This window comes from Salvia hispanica, chromosome 2 (assembly GCF_023119035.1).
Source record: "Salvia hispanica cultivar TCC Black 2014 chromosome 2, UniMelb_Shisp_WGS_1.0, whole genome shotgun sequence".
NCBI lineage: Eukaryota > Viridiplantae > Streptophyta > Magnoliopsida > Lamiales > Lamiaceae > Salvia > Salvia hispanica.
Window position 1 is genome coordinate 34,312,834 of NC_062966.1, and position 20,606 is coordinate 34,333,439.

General features: G+C 37.3%; 3 protein-coding genes and 1 pseudogene across 3 annotated transcripts; 2 read left to right on the forward strand and 2 right to left on the reverse strand.

Annotated features, from left to right (window-relative positions):
- The first annotated feature begins 2,537 nt into the window (after positions 1-2,537).
- On the forward strand, positions 2,538-3,107 carry LOC125206853. The gene has a single exon (XM_048106073.1). It carries the CDS (start codon positions 2,538-2,540, stop codon positions 3,105-3,107), a length of 570 nt encoding a protein of 189 aa, XP_047962030.1.
- Positions 3,108-5,875: 2,768 nt separating this feature from the next.
- Positions 5,876-7,265, forward strand: LOC125203269 (scarecrow-like protein 3). The gene has a single exon (XM_048101580.1). It carries the CDS (start codon positions 5,950-5,952, stop codon positions 7,186-7,188), a length of 1,239 nt encoding a protein of 412 aa, XP_047957537.1. The 5' UTR covers positions 5,876-5,949; the 3' UTR covers positions 7,189-7,265.
- A 3,677-nt stretch (positions 7,266-10,942) lies between these two features.
- Positions 10,943-15,059, reverse strand: LOC125203932 (annotated as a pseudogene).
- Positions 15,060-17,369: 2,310 nt separating this feature from the next.
- On the reverse strand, positions 17,370-20,394 carry LOC125203933 (SNF1-related protein kinase catalytic subunit alpha KIN10). Its single transcript, XM_048102449.1, has 7 exons — positions 20,169-20,394; positions 19,482-19,666; positions 19,215-19,397; positions 18,977-19,108; positions 18,409-18,594; positions 18,016-18,105; positions 17,370-17,695 (listed from the first exon to the last, which is right to left on the reverse strand). Exons 1-6 carry the CDS (start codon positions 20,353-20,355, stop codon positions 18,073-18,075), a joined length of 906 nt encoding a protein of 301 aa, XP_047958406.1. The 5' UTR covers positions 20,356-20,394; the 3' UTR covers positions 17,370-17,695; positions 18,016-18,072.
- Between the last annotated feature and the right edge of the window lie 212 nt (positions 20,395-20,606).

Here is a 20,606-nt window from a genome sequence, read left to right on the forward strand (position 1 = left end):
AAAAACACGGTTTTAGTACGATGAAGGACGAGAACAATTATTATTAATCGTGCTTCTTTATTTGACACCTTTATTTGTTTTTATTTAGTTGTATAATTCACGCTAATGCGTAAATTATGACTAAAATATTTGGTTATTACACACTAATATCACAAACTATGACCGAATTATGGATTTCGCACGAACTAAAAACTTGGTCGTAAAAATTTAGAACTTTGATCAGTTATGAAATCTCTTACAATTGACGTTTCCAAGAAAATCGGATCATGTTCCATGAACTTTGATCGGTGCCTTGGCAGTTGGCATTACCAAATCGGATCTAATTGAGTTCTCAATATGCTCGACAGGTTTAGTCACAATATTTGTTTGAAATGATCTCTTTTACAACCGTTTGAAATGCCATCGTATTTTTTTTTTGTCTAATTAGTCCAACTAGACCTATCCGACAGAGCCACATATGACTTGATTTCGTCTAAGTCGTCAATTGTGAGAAATCCCGAACACATGTAGGTTGAAGTTCATGTCTTTCACTTTGTGGAAAAATTCATAATTTGGCCATAAATTGAGATATTAGCGACTAATAATCCTAATTTTTTTTAATTTATCCAAAAACTTTCATTTTTTTTAAATTTCCCAATTTTCTCCGGATTCAACTGTACCATTATGCTAAATCAAAATTGATGTGGCAACGACGTAGCTTCTTAAATCAGAATATCTGGTCCAAAACCCATACTATAATATAAGAATCAATTGTTAAACAGTGTATAATCTTAAAAAAAGTGCTCATTACTGACCTTAAAAATAAAATTAGTAACTTATCAGTTAGTTCAACGTAATTAACACGTAGCTTTGAATTTAGAAGTAACGGCGAATTTGGTTAGCACTTAATTTCAATATTATATAATAAAATTTGTGGATTCTAGGGTAATTATTCCAAAAAGAGAGAGGAATTATTAGATTCAGATTGCAATGTGCATTGAGCCGTAAACTACATAGTGCGTTGTAGTTGTGTGTTTTTTGTCTAGGAAAATGGCTTATTATCCAATCAAAACGAAACACATGTTGTTGGTCGTATCTTTAGATTTCATGTTGGTGATCATATTGGGTTGAAAACGACGTCGTAACCTTTTGAGATTGAGAAGGTTCTTGATGCCAAAACCAGTAAATGGGGTGATTAAAATATGGAAAGGCGACGAGAACAAATGAGTCACTTCATGGACGCGTGGACTTAGCCATTTAATTATGCTATTAATTAATTAGCATAGTGCTATATATAGGTAATGACGTGGTCACCCTTGGAAATTAAATATGTGACACCAAATTTTTTTATATGAAATTGGAGAATAAAAGGAGTCAAAAGTGCAAAGATCCTCGATGCTGGATTTGGTAGCTAGGGCATGGCATTCTTATCTTTAATTATAAGTGAGGTTTTGCTACATGGGAGGAGTATTTAGGGACGTAATCAATAATAATTTAATTGATTGTGAAAACGATTGTTTTGTTTGTATTTTTATTTTTGCTGAGTCAGTACTTAATTGTTGAGTATTCTCGTGATAATCGATGAGTATGAGATGAGATATCATTTTGTACATTAGACACGATGGAGTTTGTGGGACGTGGCTAAGTCTCTTAGTTTTCTTTGTTGATTCTTTCCCGAATTATTAAGAGAGTCGAATCGCATAAGATTAATAAATCATAGTCGTCGCCTAACCCCTCGTTCGCAGATTAATAAATCACAGTCGTCAACCTTATTCATTCTGTACTGTCGATGTTTCGCTGTTAACATCGAGCATTCCCCATCCCGTATCACATCACTCGTCTCGGGATTTCATATATATATATATATATATATATATATACTATATATATATATATATATATATATGAATCTCTTTAGTTGAAGAGTATTTTCTAATCGTGTTTCTCATTTTATTCATATATTGAGATATAGTTGGTTGAAAAAAGTTTTATAAAATTTTCAGTTCGGTTTGAGCTTTGAAGAGATATTGATCACTCGTTTATAACAAAACAATTACTAATTTTTTTTCATACATCCATAGAAGATATACTTAAATCACAAGAAAAATGAAATAGATATATTTAGATTAATTTCTACTAACTACACCTTATAGATATTTATATCGTAGGAGTATTTTGTATGAATATAATTTGAGCGGTTAGAGCATCAATAAGGGGGCAGGATGCATTGCAAGCGTCACGTTCCCCTCAGGTTATCTCCAATGGCGCCCTTCCCGTTCGCCCGTCGGGGACGGGCGACCCGACGGGCGCCATAGTAGGCGGGAAGGGCGCCCACGCCCGTCCCGGGTGCCCTTGCGATGGCCTCGCCCCTCCCGTCGACGAGCGAGTGGGACGGGCGCCACTGTGGCGAAGGTCGCCCGTCCCAACTCGGACGTCCGACATTTTTTTTTTTTTTTTTTTTTTAACTCTATAAATAGGGCTCCTCCAACGTCATTTCATTCACACCACTTGTGTTGACAAGTTTCTCTCTCTAAACCTCTTTTTTCAATTATCTAATAATGGCGAGTAGTCGTGCGGGTGGTAGTGGCGGAGGCGCTAGTGATAGTGATGGCTTTAGTGATGATGAATTCGATCTCGCCGTGCAAGCGGCGATTGATCGACGGATCCGGCAGAGGCAGCAGCGGCGGCAGCAGGCGGCGGCGGCCGTGCCTCGGCCAATCCATCGCCGACGGCATGTACCCCGGGACCACATTGCTGCACATCACCGGTTGTATGCGGACTACTTTGCTCCAGAGCCGCGTTTTGGGGATGCCTTATTCCGCCGACGTTTTCGGATGCATCGTCCTCTGTTTATGCATATCGTTGGTGCATTAGAGAGGAGGTACGAGTTTTTCAGAATCAGGGAGGATGCGGCTGGCAAACCCGGGCACACGCCAATACAGAAGTGTACGGCCGCGATCAGGCAACTGGCGTACGGAGGCCCGGCCGACATGTTCGACGAGTACCTCCTTCATTGGGGAGTCTTCAGCCGTCGAGTGTATGTTGGAGTTTTGTGCGGGCGTAAGAGCGATATTCGGGGATCGGTATCTTCGGCGTCCGAGCCCCGAAGACTGCCAGCGGCTGATTAATATGCACGGGTCGGTGCACGGGTTCCCTGGGATGTTGGGCAGCATCGATTGTATGCATTGGGAGTGGAGGAACTGCCCCGTCGCCTGGAAGGGGATACACACTTCCGGCTTCAAAGCCAAGCATCCTACGATGATCCTTGAAGCTGTAGCTGACTACCGGCTGTGGATATGACATGCTTATTTTGGAGTAGCCGGGTCGAACAACGACATCAACGTCCTCCAGTCGTCGCCCCTGTTCAACGATCAGTGCAATGGCGTTGGTCCCGCCATAAGTTTCATCGCCAACGGCAACCAGCACAACATGGGATACTATTTGGCGGATGGGATATACCCAAGCTGGCCCGTCTTTGTGAAGTCGATCAAGCATCCGGTCGGGCCAAAGAAGAGCTACTTTGCGACCCGGCAAGAGGCAGCGCGCAAGGATGTTGAGCGCGCATTTGGTGCGCTCCAGAATCGATGGGCGATGGTGAGGGGTCCGGCACGGCAGTGGTATATCCCCAACATCGGCGACATCATGTACGCGTGTATCATTATGCACAACATGATTGTCGAAAGTGAAGGGGACGAATTGACTCAGTGGAGCGGCGAAGAAGACACGGGTGCCGGACACAGCCACGGCGTGGCCACCGCGAATGTGAACATGGGTGTACCTCATGGAGAGGTTGAGCGGTTGCGCGCATTTACCGACATGCGGCAAAGAAATGCCCATATTCGACTTCAGGAGGATATCATCGAAGAGGTTTGGACGCGGAGGGGTGGACACTGATGTGGTTGTTTTTTTTTTCGCATGATGTATGTTTTTTTTTTCTACTATGTAACTTTTTTTTCGAATTATGTATGTTTTTTTTTTAATGAAATAATCGTATTTCTCGTTCGTATTTTTTTCGGATTATGTCTTCCGTGAATTTAAATTTTAATTGTGAATTAATTTAATTGTGGGAAGGGCGAGTGGGAGGGGCGAGTGGGAAGGGCGAGTGCAGTGGGAAGGGCGAGTGATGTGGCAGTGGAATGGGAGGGGCGAATGCTGACGTGGCATGGGAAGGGCGCGTGGGAGGGGCGAACGGGAGGGGCGCCACCGGAGACAACCTCAGCCAAGGGACGAATGAGGTCCTTCCTCACGCCACCTTCGTCCAACTATATAAACCTTGAAACTTGATATAAATAAGGGCAAAAGTTTCACAATCCGACGAAATAATGTTAATAATAGTATTTCCTAAGTAATTAATATGATTTAATTGATAAATCGTAGTGCAAGTTATACAACAAAGAACGTAACTACGTAAGTAAATTAAAAGAAAATACGAAATGAATTCTTAATTGATGGAATAGTGGGGGAAATGCATGTTAACATCTGAAATTGATATGCTTCAGAAAACACATCTGAAGTTGATCCTTGTCACTTTTGATAAAGATAGAATACAATGATAAATTAATTATATAAGTTGAAAAAAGGCTTCTAGATGTAATTTTTGGTGCATGAACAAAGGCAAGTAAAATATTTCTATATCGAAAAATGGAACTCCCATCCCACGTATATAGTAGTATGAAATTTTTGGGCATGATTATTTTTATTTTGATCATTTATTATTTTCTCGATTAGTCGATGTTCATTTTATTATTTTGCTAGTGTTTATTTGTATTTGACAAGACACTTCCAACAAAATGCATTAAATCTCTCATACATAAAATTATGTACGAAAAGGGATAATCTCTGATTAACCTTAAACTTAGTTATTTTCATGGTCAAACATTTGAATAAGATAAAAATAAATATTATTCACGAAGAAGAAGATTTATAAGTATATAGTATTGATATGTGTATATATATTATATGAAAATAATTGTAATGGCCCTATAGAGTATTTTATGAGGCCCAATAAAAATTGAGAGTGGGCTTTGTGTGTAAACTAAACAACATTTACTACTTGACGCTATATGGGTTAGGGCCCATTTCATTATTTTATTTGTTAAATTGTAAATACTAGTAGTAAAATAATTTGCATAATATATTTAACTTTACCCTTCCTCTTGTCCTTAGTGATGGAAGAATATGGTTCTTTTTTATATACTATATTTCAAATGAATCTTTTAAGGGAAGGACAACAGTTTTATCTCGTAATTTGAATCATGTTTTTTTCTCTTGTCTTTTAGGAAAACCATCACTAGTTTCAAACGTGAAAATGGATTGTAGCAATGTGTCATTGCACTGAAAAATAGGTGCAAAGGTTAGAAGTTTTGGTATTAGTTCTTGTCACTAAGTCGTTGTAAATTTAGTTAGCTGGCTTTGCACTTGCAAATTCATCTTAGGATTAATTACTAATTGAGCATACCGTTATTCATAAATCGAAAACTTAATTATATATCTAAGTTAGATAAATAACGAGAATGGAACTGTTTGTCCTTTTCTATTTTGCATGTTTCTTTAAGCTTGGATTCTTGTGATTGTCCTAATAAATAAAAACATTCATTACCAAAAAAAAAAAAAAAATTACTACATAAACACCAAACTGACCAAACCTATGTACAAATACACGTTAGTTAATTTTTTTACTATTAGTTGACAAATGCGTCCTTAACATAGTTATTGTAATTATATCTATAAATTTATAATAAAATTGATAATCAATACAACCAACAGTCCAGAAATGTCCACTTCATAGCATCATTAACAAACACCAACATTTGTATTATGCTATTGTATTTGTCTAATACTCCCATTAGCTAATTTCCCTGCATCAAAATCAACATTTTCAACCAAGAAAAGATACTATTATCCATTCATATATCTGTCTTCCTCAACACACTCAAATATCTTGGATTAATTAGCTATAAATCCTTAATTATGAGTTCTTCATCTCAATCACAAAATATTGATGTAACCTTGTCACTAAGCTTACCACCAAGAAATGATAGCCTAAATCCCCAAGAAAGAGGCATCAAGCTCATTAAACTCTTGCTAAGTTGCGCCAACCATGCCTCCTCCGGCAACCTCCACCACGCCGACACGTGCCTCCGCCACATATCCGAGCTTGCCTCCGTCACCGGCGACTCCATGCAGCGGCTGGCCGCTAGGTTTGCCGCAGCCTTGGCGGCCCGGCTAGTCAAGCGATGGCCGGGCCTTTACAAGGCCCTAAACAATGGTGGCCTTGTTGGTTTTGATATGGATCGGGCCAAGTCCATTTTTGCGCGGGCTTTCCCTTGTTTGGACTTCGCCTACGTGGTTATAAACCGGACCTTGGTTCAAGCCCTGTTAGGAGAGCCTATGATCCATGTCGTTGATTTGGGCTGTGGTGACCCAAAATTATGGGTACCTTTTATTCGGGCCATGGCAGATGGGCCCAATGGGCCGCCTCATTTGAAGATCACAACTGTTGGTATAACCAATGAGGCCCAAGAGAGATTGGAGGGAAGGATTTTGAAAGAGGCTCGAATTTCGAAGATGGAGATTGAGTTCAATCATGTGAATGTTAAACTTAGGGATTTGACTTTGGACATGCTCAAGGTCAAACAAGGTGAAGTGTTGGCATTGACTTCGATTTTGAGCCTTCATGTCCTATTGGCCGAGGACGACAGTGTCGATGCGCGTTTCGGTCTAAGCAAAACCAGTGAATGCAAGCAAATGACAGAGTTTCTAGAAATGGTAAGATCGGCTAGGCCGAAGCTCGTGCTACTATTCGAGCAAGAGTCTGATCACAACTCAACCCGTCTAATGGATCGCTTTGTGGAAGGGTTACACTTCTATAGTGCCTTGTTTGACTTGATAGATGCGACATTTGGTGCATCATCGTGCTCGAATCGAGCAACCCTAGAGGAAATGTTGGGGCGAGAAATCGAGAATATCGTGGCCAGAGAAGGGTTGGAGAGGGAGGAGAGGCACGAGAGATTTGCGAAGTGGGGGGTTAGGTTTACAAGAAGTGGGTTTAGACCGGTTCAATTGTGGTATGACACAATGGATGAGGCTCGAAAAGTGGTTGAGGGCTATGAGCCGAGGGGGTTTAATGTAACTAGTGAAAAAGGGAGTTTGATGATTTGTTGGCACGATAGACCTATTTATGCAATGTCAACTTGGGGGTTGTTCTAGATTATATAATTTCATTTTTTTTAATGTTCTTTTATTATTTTTCATTTTTTGTGTTTAAAGTGAAAGGTGCGATTAAAAGCACTATAGTACCAACAAATATTTTTCTTATATTCCGTATTACCTCTATAAAAAAAATAAAGATATTTGAGACACGGAAATTAATGCATAATTGGTAAAATAAGAGAGATGACGAGAATCTTTTATGGGACGGACGAAAAATGAAAGTGTCATTATTTTTATGAAACAAGGAGTATATTGGTGATATGCACGTCGCTCTTCTGAAATTTTAGTGTACAAAAACAATTAGATAATCCTAAATACATATTTTATATACTTTGATTATGTATAATGTTTTATCTTTAGAATTGATTTTTCTCTTTTTGAAGAGATTTTTAAAATAGGTTTAGTATGGAAAATGAAAAATACAAATTTCTTTCTATTTGATACTATCAGACAATGTCTTTTTATACTTTTAACCCTGTCTAGTTTCGTTTTAGATTAGAATAATTGTTAAAGTTTTTTTGGCATTTCTGTTTGATCTTCAATAATTTTAATTTTTAATATAGAAAAAATTGAATGCAAGTATTATACATAGGGGTGGGTAGGTAAGGTATACCTTACCGAAACCACCATACCGTATACCTTACCGTAAATACGGTATGCGAAAAAGTCATACCTTTACCTTACCAAAGTTTTCAGTATACCGAACTTCGGTATACCTTATTTTCGGTATGACGAATTTCCATACCGATACCGTACCTCATTTTCGGTATACCATACCGAAGTTCGGTATACTTACTTTTGCGGTATACCCGACTTTCAACATCAATTAAAATAGAAAATTAGAGTATTTAGAATATTGTTTATATTTTATAATTTAAAAAATAAATTAAATATAATTTATTCATAATTATATTTATATTTAACAATAGATTTTATAATTTAAAAATATATAACATATATTTTATATATAATTGTGTTTATATTTTTATGGTATATACCTTAGTTTACGGTATATACCTTAATTTACGGTATATACCAAATTTCGGTATACAACGGTATACCGCGGTATTTGAAAATTCATACCGTTACCTTACCGGAATATTTCGGTAAGGTATCTTACCGTGCCGAAAGTCACGGTATACCGAAAATTCGGTATTTTCGGTATTTTTTCGGTACGATAAGGCCGGTATTTCGGTATTTCGGTATTTTTCCCCAGCCCTAATTATACATCATCATTTTTATCGACATAAATTCACAGAGATACTATAACTGACATTCAACAAAAAGCGTAGGGCAATCACATCTACTATCTTGCTAAAATAAACTAACTCTTCAACTCTGTTTTAACGGTAAAAAATAAATGAACTATATAGAGCGTATATGTTTATGGCCTAGTGCTTTTCTCTCTCACAATACTTCCAGTAACACAACATTCTGTATGTCCATGTACCCATGTGTGCCCTTAACTTTTGTGCTAGCGTGGCTCTGTAGCTTGATTCGATCTCATGCTTAGCTGAGCCAAAATCGGAGACCTTGGCTATGAGATTATCATCCAAGAGGATGTTTGAAGCATTAACATCGCGATGTGTGACTCTGTTGCCCGTATGGACTGGAGATAATATAATCCTCAGGCGGTTCCTATGCAGATATCTAGGCGTTGCTTCCAAGTGAGAGAGCATGAATCATAAGATATCTAGGTGATCAGCCAGTGTGCCGCCGGGCATGTACTCATAAACAAGAATCATTTCCCTTTGATAACTGCAGTAGCCTATTAGAGAGACTAGATTAATATGTCTGAGCTCACAAAGTGTTTCAATCTAAGTCAAAAACTCATGTTTCCCTTCCTTGTCTTGAGTTAGATTTTAACCTCTTTACGGCATCAGTCTCTCGCCCAAATCCTCCCCTCTCGATGAGTAACCCTTCAGCTGATTGAATCTCAGCCAGTGAAAAATGTCGTTCAGCCTTTGCTGATGGTATGCTTTCATCCTCCGTAGCGCTCCTTGCTTCATAGACAATTATATTCATCAGAGCAAGTATAGCTATTGAAAGAGTTGCGAGACAGAATAGGCGTTAAGTTGTTAATAATCCGAGGGGCAGTATCACTTTTCTGAAGGAAGATATTTAAACTGGCAAGACTGTTATCAGGATTGCTCACCAACAAACTCATCATCAAACTGCAGGGAAATCAAGAGCTCTCGTTTACCCTCCTCTTTTCAACCTTTAACTGCCATTACATAGTCTCTGTACTCCATGATGCCATATTCACCATTCAGTAGTATGAAATTGTGAGCATCCACAACTACTTTGGGTCTCTCCCCATGGAGACGTAGGTCGCAGAAATGAATCCTGACCAAGTACCTGAAGCCAACATCCACCGGTGATCTCATTTTCCGTTGCTTTATCATCAAGTTCATCAGAAAATGAAACTAAATACTGTTTCATGTTAACTCTGTGTGTTAATTCAAGTGCAGTGGTATTGTCTGTAGACACCACAGCCTTGTGGCCTACCACTTTGGCTCGATAATCTCTTCCTTTCGAGTATGAAAGACGTAGAGGTACTGGGATTATCTCTATTCCATTTATGAAAGCATCTATAGGAGTATCTCTTAATTGACTAGGTTTTCCTCTATGCTTATGCAGAACTCATTGGAAAAAGTGTTGGCACCGAGAGCAGCAGCATTTAGTGAAGCACCAAAGTTAGCGAGCAGAGTAAAGGGCCCTGCTTCAACATTGAACAAGTCGTTACCCTTTATATGGAGCGGGATTAAAGTGAAGGCAGAGAATTTTCTCACCCGGGCTGACTCGAAATGCATAGGAGAATTGAGAAGTAGAAATTCTTGTCGTCTCGTGGGGGACTAGATGAGCAGCAACGGAGCTAGCTTGACAGTTGAGCCTGTTGATGAACCCTTTATCTGTAGCAGAGATCATTGTATGTCTCCAATGATCCAATCCACTGTTTGACTTGGGTGTGGTTGTAGAGAATTGTAGAGAAACTCACCATATAAAAACTAACGTCGTTATGTTTTAACATCAAGTTCTTCACATAGTACTTTAGATGAGATGAGAATGGAATTCAAGAAATCATCTTCAAAATATTTAGAAATGGCAGAGACTTCTCTTGAACACCCATAACTAATCTTTAATTAGCTTCATTGCTCCTCCATTGTTTGAGAGTGTTATTGTCACAGACGATATAGGAGTAATTCATTCAAGTTAGTTGGCTTTTTTGCATTTCGGCCTATTGCACGATTCGAACTTTCACTTGATCACACTAAGAAAAATAGAATCCTCGCACAGAAGAAGAAGTCCTTGTTATATGTAGTGCAAGACTTTTGTCTCAAAATATAGGGTCTTTCAAACCAAGAAGCATACAATCATAGGTCGAAATCACAGAGCTCTTGTAGTTTTTAATTTCATCTTCATTTATGAAATGCACTATTGAAAAAATACTTGTCTAATTGTAATATCCCCAGACGACTCGCTGTGCATTAATACAAATGACACTTGTGATTTGTTATCTTAAGCATTTCTGACGATGCAAAACCCTGAAATTTTACAATTCAATGTGATTTTTTTCCCATTTTAGTTGTTCTTAGACAACTGTGTAACAACGTGTTCATGGGAGAACAGAAGTAGATAACACTTGATGGTTACATAAAATAGAGATAGCTTTTTTCACCATTTTAGTTGTTCTTAGACAACTGTGTAACAACGTGTTCATGGGAGAACAGAAGTAGATAACACTTGATGGTTACATAAAATAGAGATAGCTTTTTTCACAATTTTGAAGAATCTAACTATAGAATGAGTATCATCTTATAGTTGTTGCAAATGATGTGAACATAATTAATGAAATGAGCAAACAAGCAGAAGGGTAACTGAATTCTGCCAAGGGTACTAAAATTCAACATAAACATGTCAAGTGGAATAATACTCTGGACCCCAAATGTAAGGGCACTGCTGCAGTGATACTTGGGTGCACAGCTCACCGCTTCTTCCCGACCATCGCAATACGTACATTCCTTGTTCCTCTCCAAAGCCTCCATGCCTGGAAATTCATCATATCATAACACATTCACAGTTATAACGACTGCATAAACCGGAAATGACACTCTGACACTACTGCACAGTATATGTCTATTTGCATCTTCATTTGAGTTCTACTCTTCTATTTCATGTATGTATAGTATGATGACAAGTGATTAAAGGCAGCAAGTCAGATAAAATTTTGAAAAGACTGCTGACTTGGTACGTTCTATAGTTGCTGAAAGGACTGCTCTCATGCATCTATTTGTATAACCTCAATCCTTACTGTCCATGATGAACTTGCATTGCATGCACATTTACATAGAAGTTCATGAATTATGCTTACATTGTAAATCTGATTCTCCGTGTATACATTGCTTCTCTTGCCACTGAATATCTCCATGACTAACACACCAAAACTGTAAACATCTAGCTTCTCTTAGAATTATCCTCCCATAGCATATTCTGGTGACAAATAATCTCTGCACACACAAAACAAAGAAAAAAAAGTACTATTATTATTCGGGACTCAGAAAGACAAAGTTGGAGTGATAAGGAAAGGATTCATCGTGATGTCCAGGTTCGTGGACACTTGTGATTGGTCATCTTCAGTAATTCTAGCTAAAGCCAAAGTAGGAAATTTTAGGATTCATCTCATTATCCAGTAATATATTGGTGGGGTAAGATCCCCGTCATTCACTTTCGGACTCGACTCTTGATGAAGATAATTTAGATAAATAACTCCTTTAGCAATTCCAGTTATGACTTTGAAGCGTTCGGACCTGGGATGTCGTTCTTTATCTATGTGCAAATGTTCCATTACATTCAAGAAACAGAAGAATAAATCTTAGGTTCTATATTTAATACTTGAAAAACTAAGGAAAGAGTCTAAAACACTAACCGAATCTAAACTTCCATTGCCCATGAACTCATACAGAAGCATTCGTGTTTTGTCATGTATGCAATATCCAAGCAGTTTAATGGATGGAGACTGGAAACTAACAGAATCTCATTTTTGAACAAAGGGACAAGGTCTTGTGATGAATAATATCTCTTAACACAGCCTATACGAAGATTCAAATTAGAATTAGTTTGAGGAAGGATAACCTTATTCAGTCATTTGCCATCGCAATATTGAAAGGAATAAAAAAGGGAAATCATCAGCCTTGTCAGAGTCACCTCGTAGACTTGAGCAGATCCACCTTCTCCAATCTTATTGGAATCGGAGAATAGATTGGTTGCAGCCGCAAGCTTGCTAAATTCATAATTTGGCACTCTTATTTATGCAAAATCATTGCACACTTCTATTTACTTTTGGTAGATATAGATTGGTGTGTTAATTATAAGTTGAAGAATTAGCATATACTTAAAAGAAAGTGTTTGGAATGAGTTAAATACCTGATGCTAATCTGATTTCTTTTCTCTTGGATGGTTTTAACCTGTTCCATAGTGCATCTAATGCCCAAAAACGTGCCTTATACGATTTTGGTTCTCTCCAATCTTCTTCTCCATCTGGAAAATAGTTTAGAATTGTTTGTTCCATAGGAGAAGATGTATCAACATGTACATTTGAGGAGGCTTCTGCTGAGTGCTGATAGTGCAGTGTTTGCAGAAGACACCATATGTTCATTAGCTGCATGAGCTAAGTCATTTGGCTCAGCAGTCTTTCCACTCTCCTGAACCACAATTTGAGCCATCGTTGGCCTTTTCTTTGGTCCCTTGTGCAAACATCTTTCAGTAACCTCAACAAATGCCTTCAGGCTATCTGGTAGGATTTCTAGCAACAGACTCGAAGCTACAATCTTATTAACCTCTCCCTCTCCCTTGCCAATTTTGTTTAGAGCCCATATGGTGAGATAAAAATCTTCATCTCCATACCTTTGACCAGCAACACAACACAAAAGGCATATACTATGATACTTTTCCTTGTCAACTTGCCAGTATTTTGATAATATGGGTGATCATAATCATGGAGGTGATCAGCCAGTGTGCCACCGGGCATGTACTCATAAACAAGAATCATTTCCCTTTGAAAACTGCAGTAGCATATTAGAGAGACTAGATTAATATGTCGGAGCTCACAAAGTGTTTCAATCTAAGTCGAAAACTCATTTTTCCCTTGTCTTGAGTTAGATTTCAACCTCTTTATGGCAACGGTCTCTCGCCCGTTATCTATTAAGTCCAATGTAAACTTTACCAAATCCTCCCCTTCCAATCAGTAACCCTTCACTGAAGTTTTTGGTGGCTAATTGAATCTCAGCCATTGAAAAACGTCGACAGAGTCATGCAGCCTATGTTTTCTTCACAGATTTCCCGCAGCTTATATACTATGTATATTGCAAGAGTTGCAGTTGCATTTCCTTGACAGAGAATTGGCCGTAAGTTGTTGATAATCCAAGGGGGGGATTTATTTCTGGGAGGGAAGACATTCGGGCTGGCAAGACTGTTTTCAGGATTGCTCGGTTTGTATATCTCAAATCCCTTGATGAGTTGATGTGCATCAACAAACTCATCATTCGACCGCAAGGAAATCAAGAGCTCTCGTTTACCCTCCTCCTTTCGCCCTTTAACTGCCATTACATAGTCACTGTACTATATGATGCCATATTCAATCAACCCATTGTATGGACGTGTTAGCATCCAAAATTACTTCATCAATGAGGACTTTTAGACCCTCAGCATGGAGACGTAGGTCGCAGAAATGAATCCTCACCAATTACCTAAAGCCAACATCCACTGGCATTTTCCAGGTAGTACCGTTGATCTCATTTTCCCTTGCTTTATCATCAGAAAATGAAACTAAATATCTGTGTGTTAATTCAAGTGCAGTGGTATTGTCAATGTTCACCAGAGCCTGGCTAACCACTTGGGCTCGATGATCACCTTCTTTCAAGTAACGTAGTGGTACTGGGATTATCTCTTAGGTCACTAGTCACAGGAGAAAATGTTACATTCTATATTTGGTTTTCTTCTAGGCTTATGCAGAACTCTTTGGAAAATATGTTGACACCAAGAGCAGCAGCAGTTAATGAAGGAGTATTAAAGTTAGCTTCGACACTGAACAAGTATTTCAACCTTTCAAAGCCTTTATATAGAGTGGGATTAAAGTGAAGGCGTATAATTTTCTCACCCTAGCTGACTCGAAATGCATAGGAGAATTGAGAAGTAGACATTCTTGCCTTCTTGTGGGGGACTTGGTGAGCAGCAACGGAGCTATGCTTGACAGTTGAGCCGGTTGGTGAACCCTTTATCTGTAGCATGGATGATCCTCTTGGTTGTATGTCTCCAATACTCTCTCTGCCATTGAGTGCTGCAGACATGGAAACCGAGCCACAGTTAATGGAAAGCTGGGATGTGCAGAGCTGGTTGTAAAAACTGATTCATATTATATTTTTTTAAAGTACGGAAGGCATACCTCCTTCTTCTTCCTCCTCCTCCTGCAGATGCCACCGGACTGCTGCCACCATCATTGCCATCACTGCTAAAAACATCAAGTTGCTGTCTCGGATTCACTGCCGCTAATGAAGATAAATATTAGTATATCCGTTAATACAGATATCTACATGCTTTCAAATGGAAACTTGCATACCTTCAAACATTAAGGCCTTCTTCTCGGAGAGGCCACCGACCACATCAAGGTAGACCCAGCACTCACACGATCCCTCGTAAAGGATCATGTCTAATCTTCTTAATCTTAGCTAATGATATATCGTCCATTGCTGCACTAATTCCACCATCTGGCGGTGGTGGTGGTAATAATGTTGCATCTCTACTAGGCGCCATCTGAGGATCAATTACATCGAGTATGTGTTTTGCAAGAGTTACTTTGTCTTGGCTATTAAAGAAGCCTTGATACAATTAATGGGGGAGTTCATGAAAAAAAATTAATGGAGATAACATCCAATCAGTTCTATTTAACTACTTCTTTAAGCATTAAAATGTACGAAGGAATCAACATAACCATAAGACCACAAAACAAAGAGAAGGATATTGATTATAAGTTCTAACATAGCTAACACTAATACACAGTTTTTATTGAACAAATCAACAAAAACCAAGTTATTTTACTTGAAAATGGAAAAGGGTTAGGTTTTGGGGATGAGCTTTTGCTGTCAAATATGGTGTAAAATTAGACACCTTGTATGTTGGCACCAAATTATACAGTAGTAACAGTACTGATAAATTTCAATGTGAGATAACTAGATGAACACTTCTCGTCGATTTCAATGGTTATCGTTTCGAAAGATGGGACTCTCGAGCAAATCAAATTCTCATTACAAAGAAGAGAAGTGCAGCATTCAAAGTTGTTGACAATAGGAATTGACCATTACAACAAATATGTCTTATAAGGATGCTAACTTAGAGACGAATCAATTGCGTTGTAAATTTTTAAAGGAGAAGTTAAAATTTAAGACGAAAAAAAACGAAGCATCCCCAAATTAGGGACATATAATATAATTGCATCTCTAATAAATTTAGACGCAATATATGCGTCTCTAATTACAAAGCCAATAATAAACATTTGAGCGATGCTAAATGGCCACATTATGGCCAGCTAGGGCTGAAAATTTACTCCGCGGGTTTCGGGTGTTCCCGACCCAATCCCAATACCCGACGGGTTTTGGGTACCCGAAACCCGAAATTATGGGTTCGGGTACGGGTTTGGTTAGTTAATGTTAGGATTTTTTGGGTTTAGGGTACCCGAAACCCGTATTAGGGTACCCGACTAATACCCGATTGACCCCGATTAATCATGTATTTGTGATAAATACTTTTATTTAGTATAGGGCCATAATAGGGTAAATCTAGGGTTACTTTATTTAATCAAGTGTAGATTTAATACTTCTTTACATTCGTATTCGATTCATGTTGCATTATTTATGTTCTTACTTGTTATCTTTTGAAAATATATAGTTAATAGTTATTCTTTCTCCATTTTATTTACATGTTAATTTAATGTCTTAAAAAATTATTCTAATTTCTATATCTATTTTATATAATATATATTTATAGTCAGTAAATAGTATAAGTATTGTGTTATTTTTAATAATTTCTATTCTCATCACAATTTAATTTATATAAAAGAATAAATTTTAAATATAATAATTCCGGGTTTATGGGTACCCGATTAGTTGGGTTCGGGTACCCGCATCGGGTATTAGGGTACCCGAATTCACATACGGGTCGGGTATTGGGTATGATATTTTTGAGATTTCGGGTTCGGGTACCCGAATTTTCGGGTTTGGGTACCCGCGAGTACCCGAATTTACACCCCTATGGCCAGCCACACAAGATTATATTAGTAAATTGAAGTATTGATTATATTAAAATATAAATTGTACTTAGTGGATAACTTAAAATGACTTGTTAACCCTCCACCATACTTTCGGTTAGTATATAAGAATCCCTTCTCATTTTAGTATTGAAAATTTAAATTAAAGTTATGCTGTTATGCATTAATTACACATTTTAGAGTTTCAAAGTTAGAAATCAATACAAAATCTTTTACATTCACGGCGATAATATTTATTAACAATAAAAATTAACAAAACAAATTACATTACAATAGCTATTAGAGTAAATCATCATTTAATACAAGAGGTGGCGTATAAATATGGAGAAAACTTCTTTTTCATTTGTATATTTTATTTTATTACTACTATTATATAATATATGTATATTTATAGAGATTTAATCATATTAAAAAATCAACTTAATCAAATATTAGTGATAAGAGAATTTCTTTTAATAATTCATTAACTGTTCTATTTATCTTGTGATATTATATCTTAATCACATAAAATAATTATTTAATCAAATACTAATGTCAATAAAATCTCTTTTACCAATCAAATAATTGAACGAAAATAATGCATTACTTTATATATCTATGTTTTGATAGTATTAAATTTGACCAAAATAAAAAATTATTTAATCAAACAATCTTCCTATTTTGTGAAATTACATATTAAGAACATATAAAATTATGTAGTAAATATTTATTTCATTTGATTTTTTTTTGTAAATCAAATAGCTGGATGAAAATAATTCAGTATTTGATCTATCTATTTTTATGATATTAGATCTTAAGCACTTTAAAAGATTTGTTTAATCATACACTAATGTCATTAAAATTTGTCACATGCACATACTACAATATTCTGATACAAAATGTAGACTACCTAGAAAGTGCATCGCCAAAACCTACGAAAAACATTAAAAAAGGGAGCCAGAGAACAACTTCATTTTCCCGCCAAAACCAATGACAAGTGGCAGTCCAAAAAACTGCTCTTTTATATTTGTATAGATTTGGTTGTGCAGAGTAAATGTAAAAGCTCTAATTTCCTTAAAACATTTTAAATAGTACATCTAATCTATTGACAGAAAAGTGTACCGCCGTCTCTTGGAACTCAGCTCCATGGTAGCCATTGGCAACGCGAAATCGATTGTCTAAGAGCAGATAGTATGAAACAGTACCCTGAAAAATGGTTGAGCGTTGAGAATGAACACAACTTCAATAACAATACAGTTAACATTCCTTTCACACGTGCAACGATTCAAAGTCATGATAAATATAAAAACATTGTTCCTTGTGCAATGATTAAGAGTCGTGTTAACAACCAAGAAAATGTGCTGCGATCGTGATATTAGGATAGAGTTTATAATTGCAAAAGTTGCTAAGTTGTGTTGTGGTATAATTTTAAGGTTTATGGTGTAACCCAGAAAACGTGTCAATGTCAGGTTGTTAGATGCGATTAACCCATAACAATGTTACAATGTTAGAGTAACAAAATTTACCTCATTTTGGACCCTGTTTCGAATGGAATCAACAAGTGCAGTCCTGTCAAATCCCATCTAAATCACTTCTTGGAGAATATCTTCATCAATCTGCACATTATGAAATTTCTTCACTATAAACAACCATATAAATGATTCTGGGCATTAAAATTTCAGGTCATGTGATGAGCAAAAGTACGATGAGTAAGGAGAACATTATGAAGGTCAAATCATCTGGATGGTAAAATAAGGAGAGGAAGGTGGTGCAGGAACAACACTAATGCCAGAAAAACATTGTATAGAGATACAAAGAAATGGAAAGATGCTCATAATTTTACTCTCATTTCTTGGTCATTGGTCAGTCATTGAGAATCTTGTAGAAATTTCTCAGTTTTCACAGAATCGGCCAGTTACCTTTTTAGCTTGTTGGGTTGTATCTGGTGGTGGCACAGCCAGATAACGCGGGAGATGAGCTTGGAACCAAGGATGGGCACGGATCTCTGGAATACTTATTCGTTTCATGGGATCAACTATAAGCATCCTGGGAATCAAATCTCTTGCACAAGCAGATAAATGGCTTGGAAGAGTGTATATTCCACCCTAGAGAAAAAATGAACAGATTAGCAATTTAGCATTAAGAGCACCACGATATGTGAAAGTCTTCCTTTCATTTACAGTTTTACACCGAATGCTATGAATAGGATTCAATCTAGGTTCCATGGAATACTTATGAATTAATGAGAGTAGGCCAGCTAGCAATTTTGTGGAACATTTAAAGCTTCAAAACAACAATGATATATGGTCAAGAGGAAGCTCAGAAGTCAGAAGTCAGCTCTGAACTGCACCCCTTATGAGCTCAAAAATGTAATGATGAACATTGTCTTAAGCGATGCAGTGGTTGCTATTTATAACTAAACTTCCAGGCATAAAATATATGAAGAGGAAACAACAAACATAATAACATAAGCTTATGTGGATGCACCTTTATTTTTTTAAACAGGTTTGGAATATTCTCGTCATCGAATGGGAGGGTGCCACAGAGAAGTGCATAAAGAATTACACCACAGCTCCATACATCCACCTCAGGCCCCGCATATAGTTTACCCGATATAACCTATGATAGAAACACACATCATACTTTGAATTGCACATTTCTGAAACGCTCAAAATCTCTGTCTAAATTCTAGCTACATCTTTGCCTCATGGGTATTTTAGAGTACCTCTGGTGCAGCGTAGTTAGGGCTTCCGCAACTAGTCTTCAGAAAATGACTGTTACGCATAATGTTACTCAAACCAAAATCAGCAATCTTTACGTTGTGCTTAGAATCCAAAAGCAAGTTTTCTGGCTTCAGATCTCGATGAACCACCATGTTCCTATGGCAGTATTCCACTCCAGATATTATCTGCAATCATCAGCACCACAAAGACATTGCTACACTCATCGTAGATGAAAAATATCTTGATAAGTCTAAAAGGAAAAATCTAACCTGTTGAAAGAACATGCGTGCCTCCTCTTCATGTAACCTGCCTTTCTCCACAATATAATCAAACAATTCACCAGACTTCACATATTCCATCACAACGTATATGTCGGAATTTGTCTTCACTACCTCATAGAGACGTATGATGTGGGGATGCATAAACAATCTCAAAATTTTGATTTCTCTTCGGACTGCAAGAGGCAACCAACTGTTAAAAAAACTGATGTATGCTTGATTTAACTAACATGTGCATTACTAGAGAAAGAAACATACAGAATAACACGAACACATATCCAAGTACGGGAATAAAATACCTTGGACACAGCTAGACACCATTTGGAGTCTCAGATTTTAAAGTAGTAAAAATTTTGCAATACTGTTATATTAATAATTATCATCTTTACTCTGAGAATAGTTGCACGGAAAATGGACCTTACATACCCGACATGATGCACATGTAAAAACAGATTCATGTGAAAATTTGTGTATTTTGGCGAAATTACCCCAATACTGAGCATGATTAATTACATAACCGTAGTTCCTCAAACAAGGAAATTGGAAAATGAACATGGAGGGGGAAGGGGAGGAACAGCAGTACAACAAAGGAGCCACATGCCATGGTCATATAGATGGCGAACACATCAATTGGAGAAGACATATTATTAACATATAGTGAATATGGTTTGCACTAACCTTTTTCTTCCATATCCATATTCTTTATCTTCTTACGATTTAGAATCTTGACAGCAACTTTGTGCCCTGTGAGTGCATGTTCAGCAATTTTAACTTTGCCAAATGAACCAATCCCAAGAGTCTTCCCAAGTTTGTAGTTCCGTAAGAACGAATCAACACTGTTGCCATCTTGGTTTAATCCATCCATAATCTGAAAAAGACATAATGTCAGATTTGACCTTCATTCATAAACCACACTTCAGGAAGGCAACAACTATGTTAAGATTGAAAGTAATTACCACAGAATTGAATTATAGAGACATGAATTTACTCGATTGGTCGAAAATCAACAATAGCAAAAAACCAGCATAAGTTACTCCTTCAGCATGCTAAGTAAATTTGTCCAGATTTTCCATTCTAACTCATTTCCTCTTTTTAAACAAGTTACTATAATGGAAC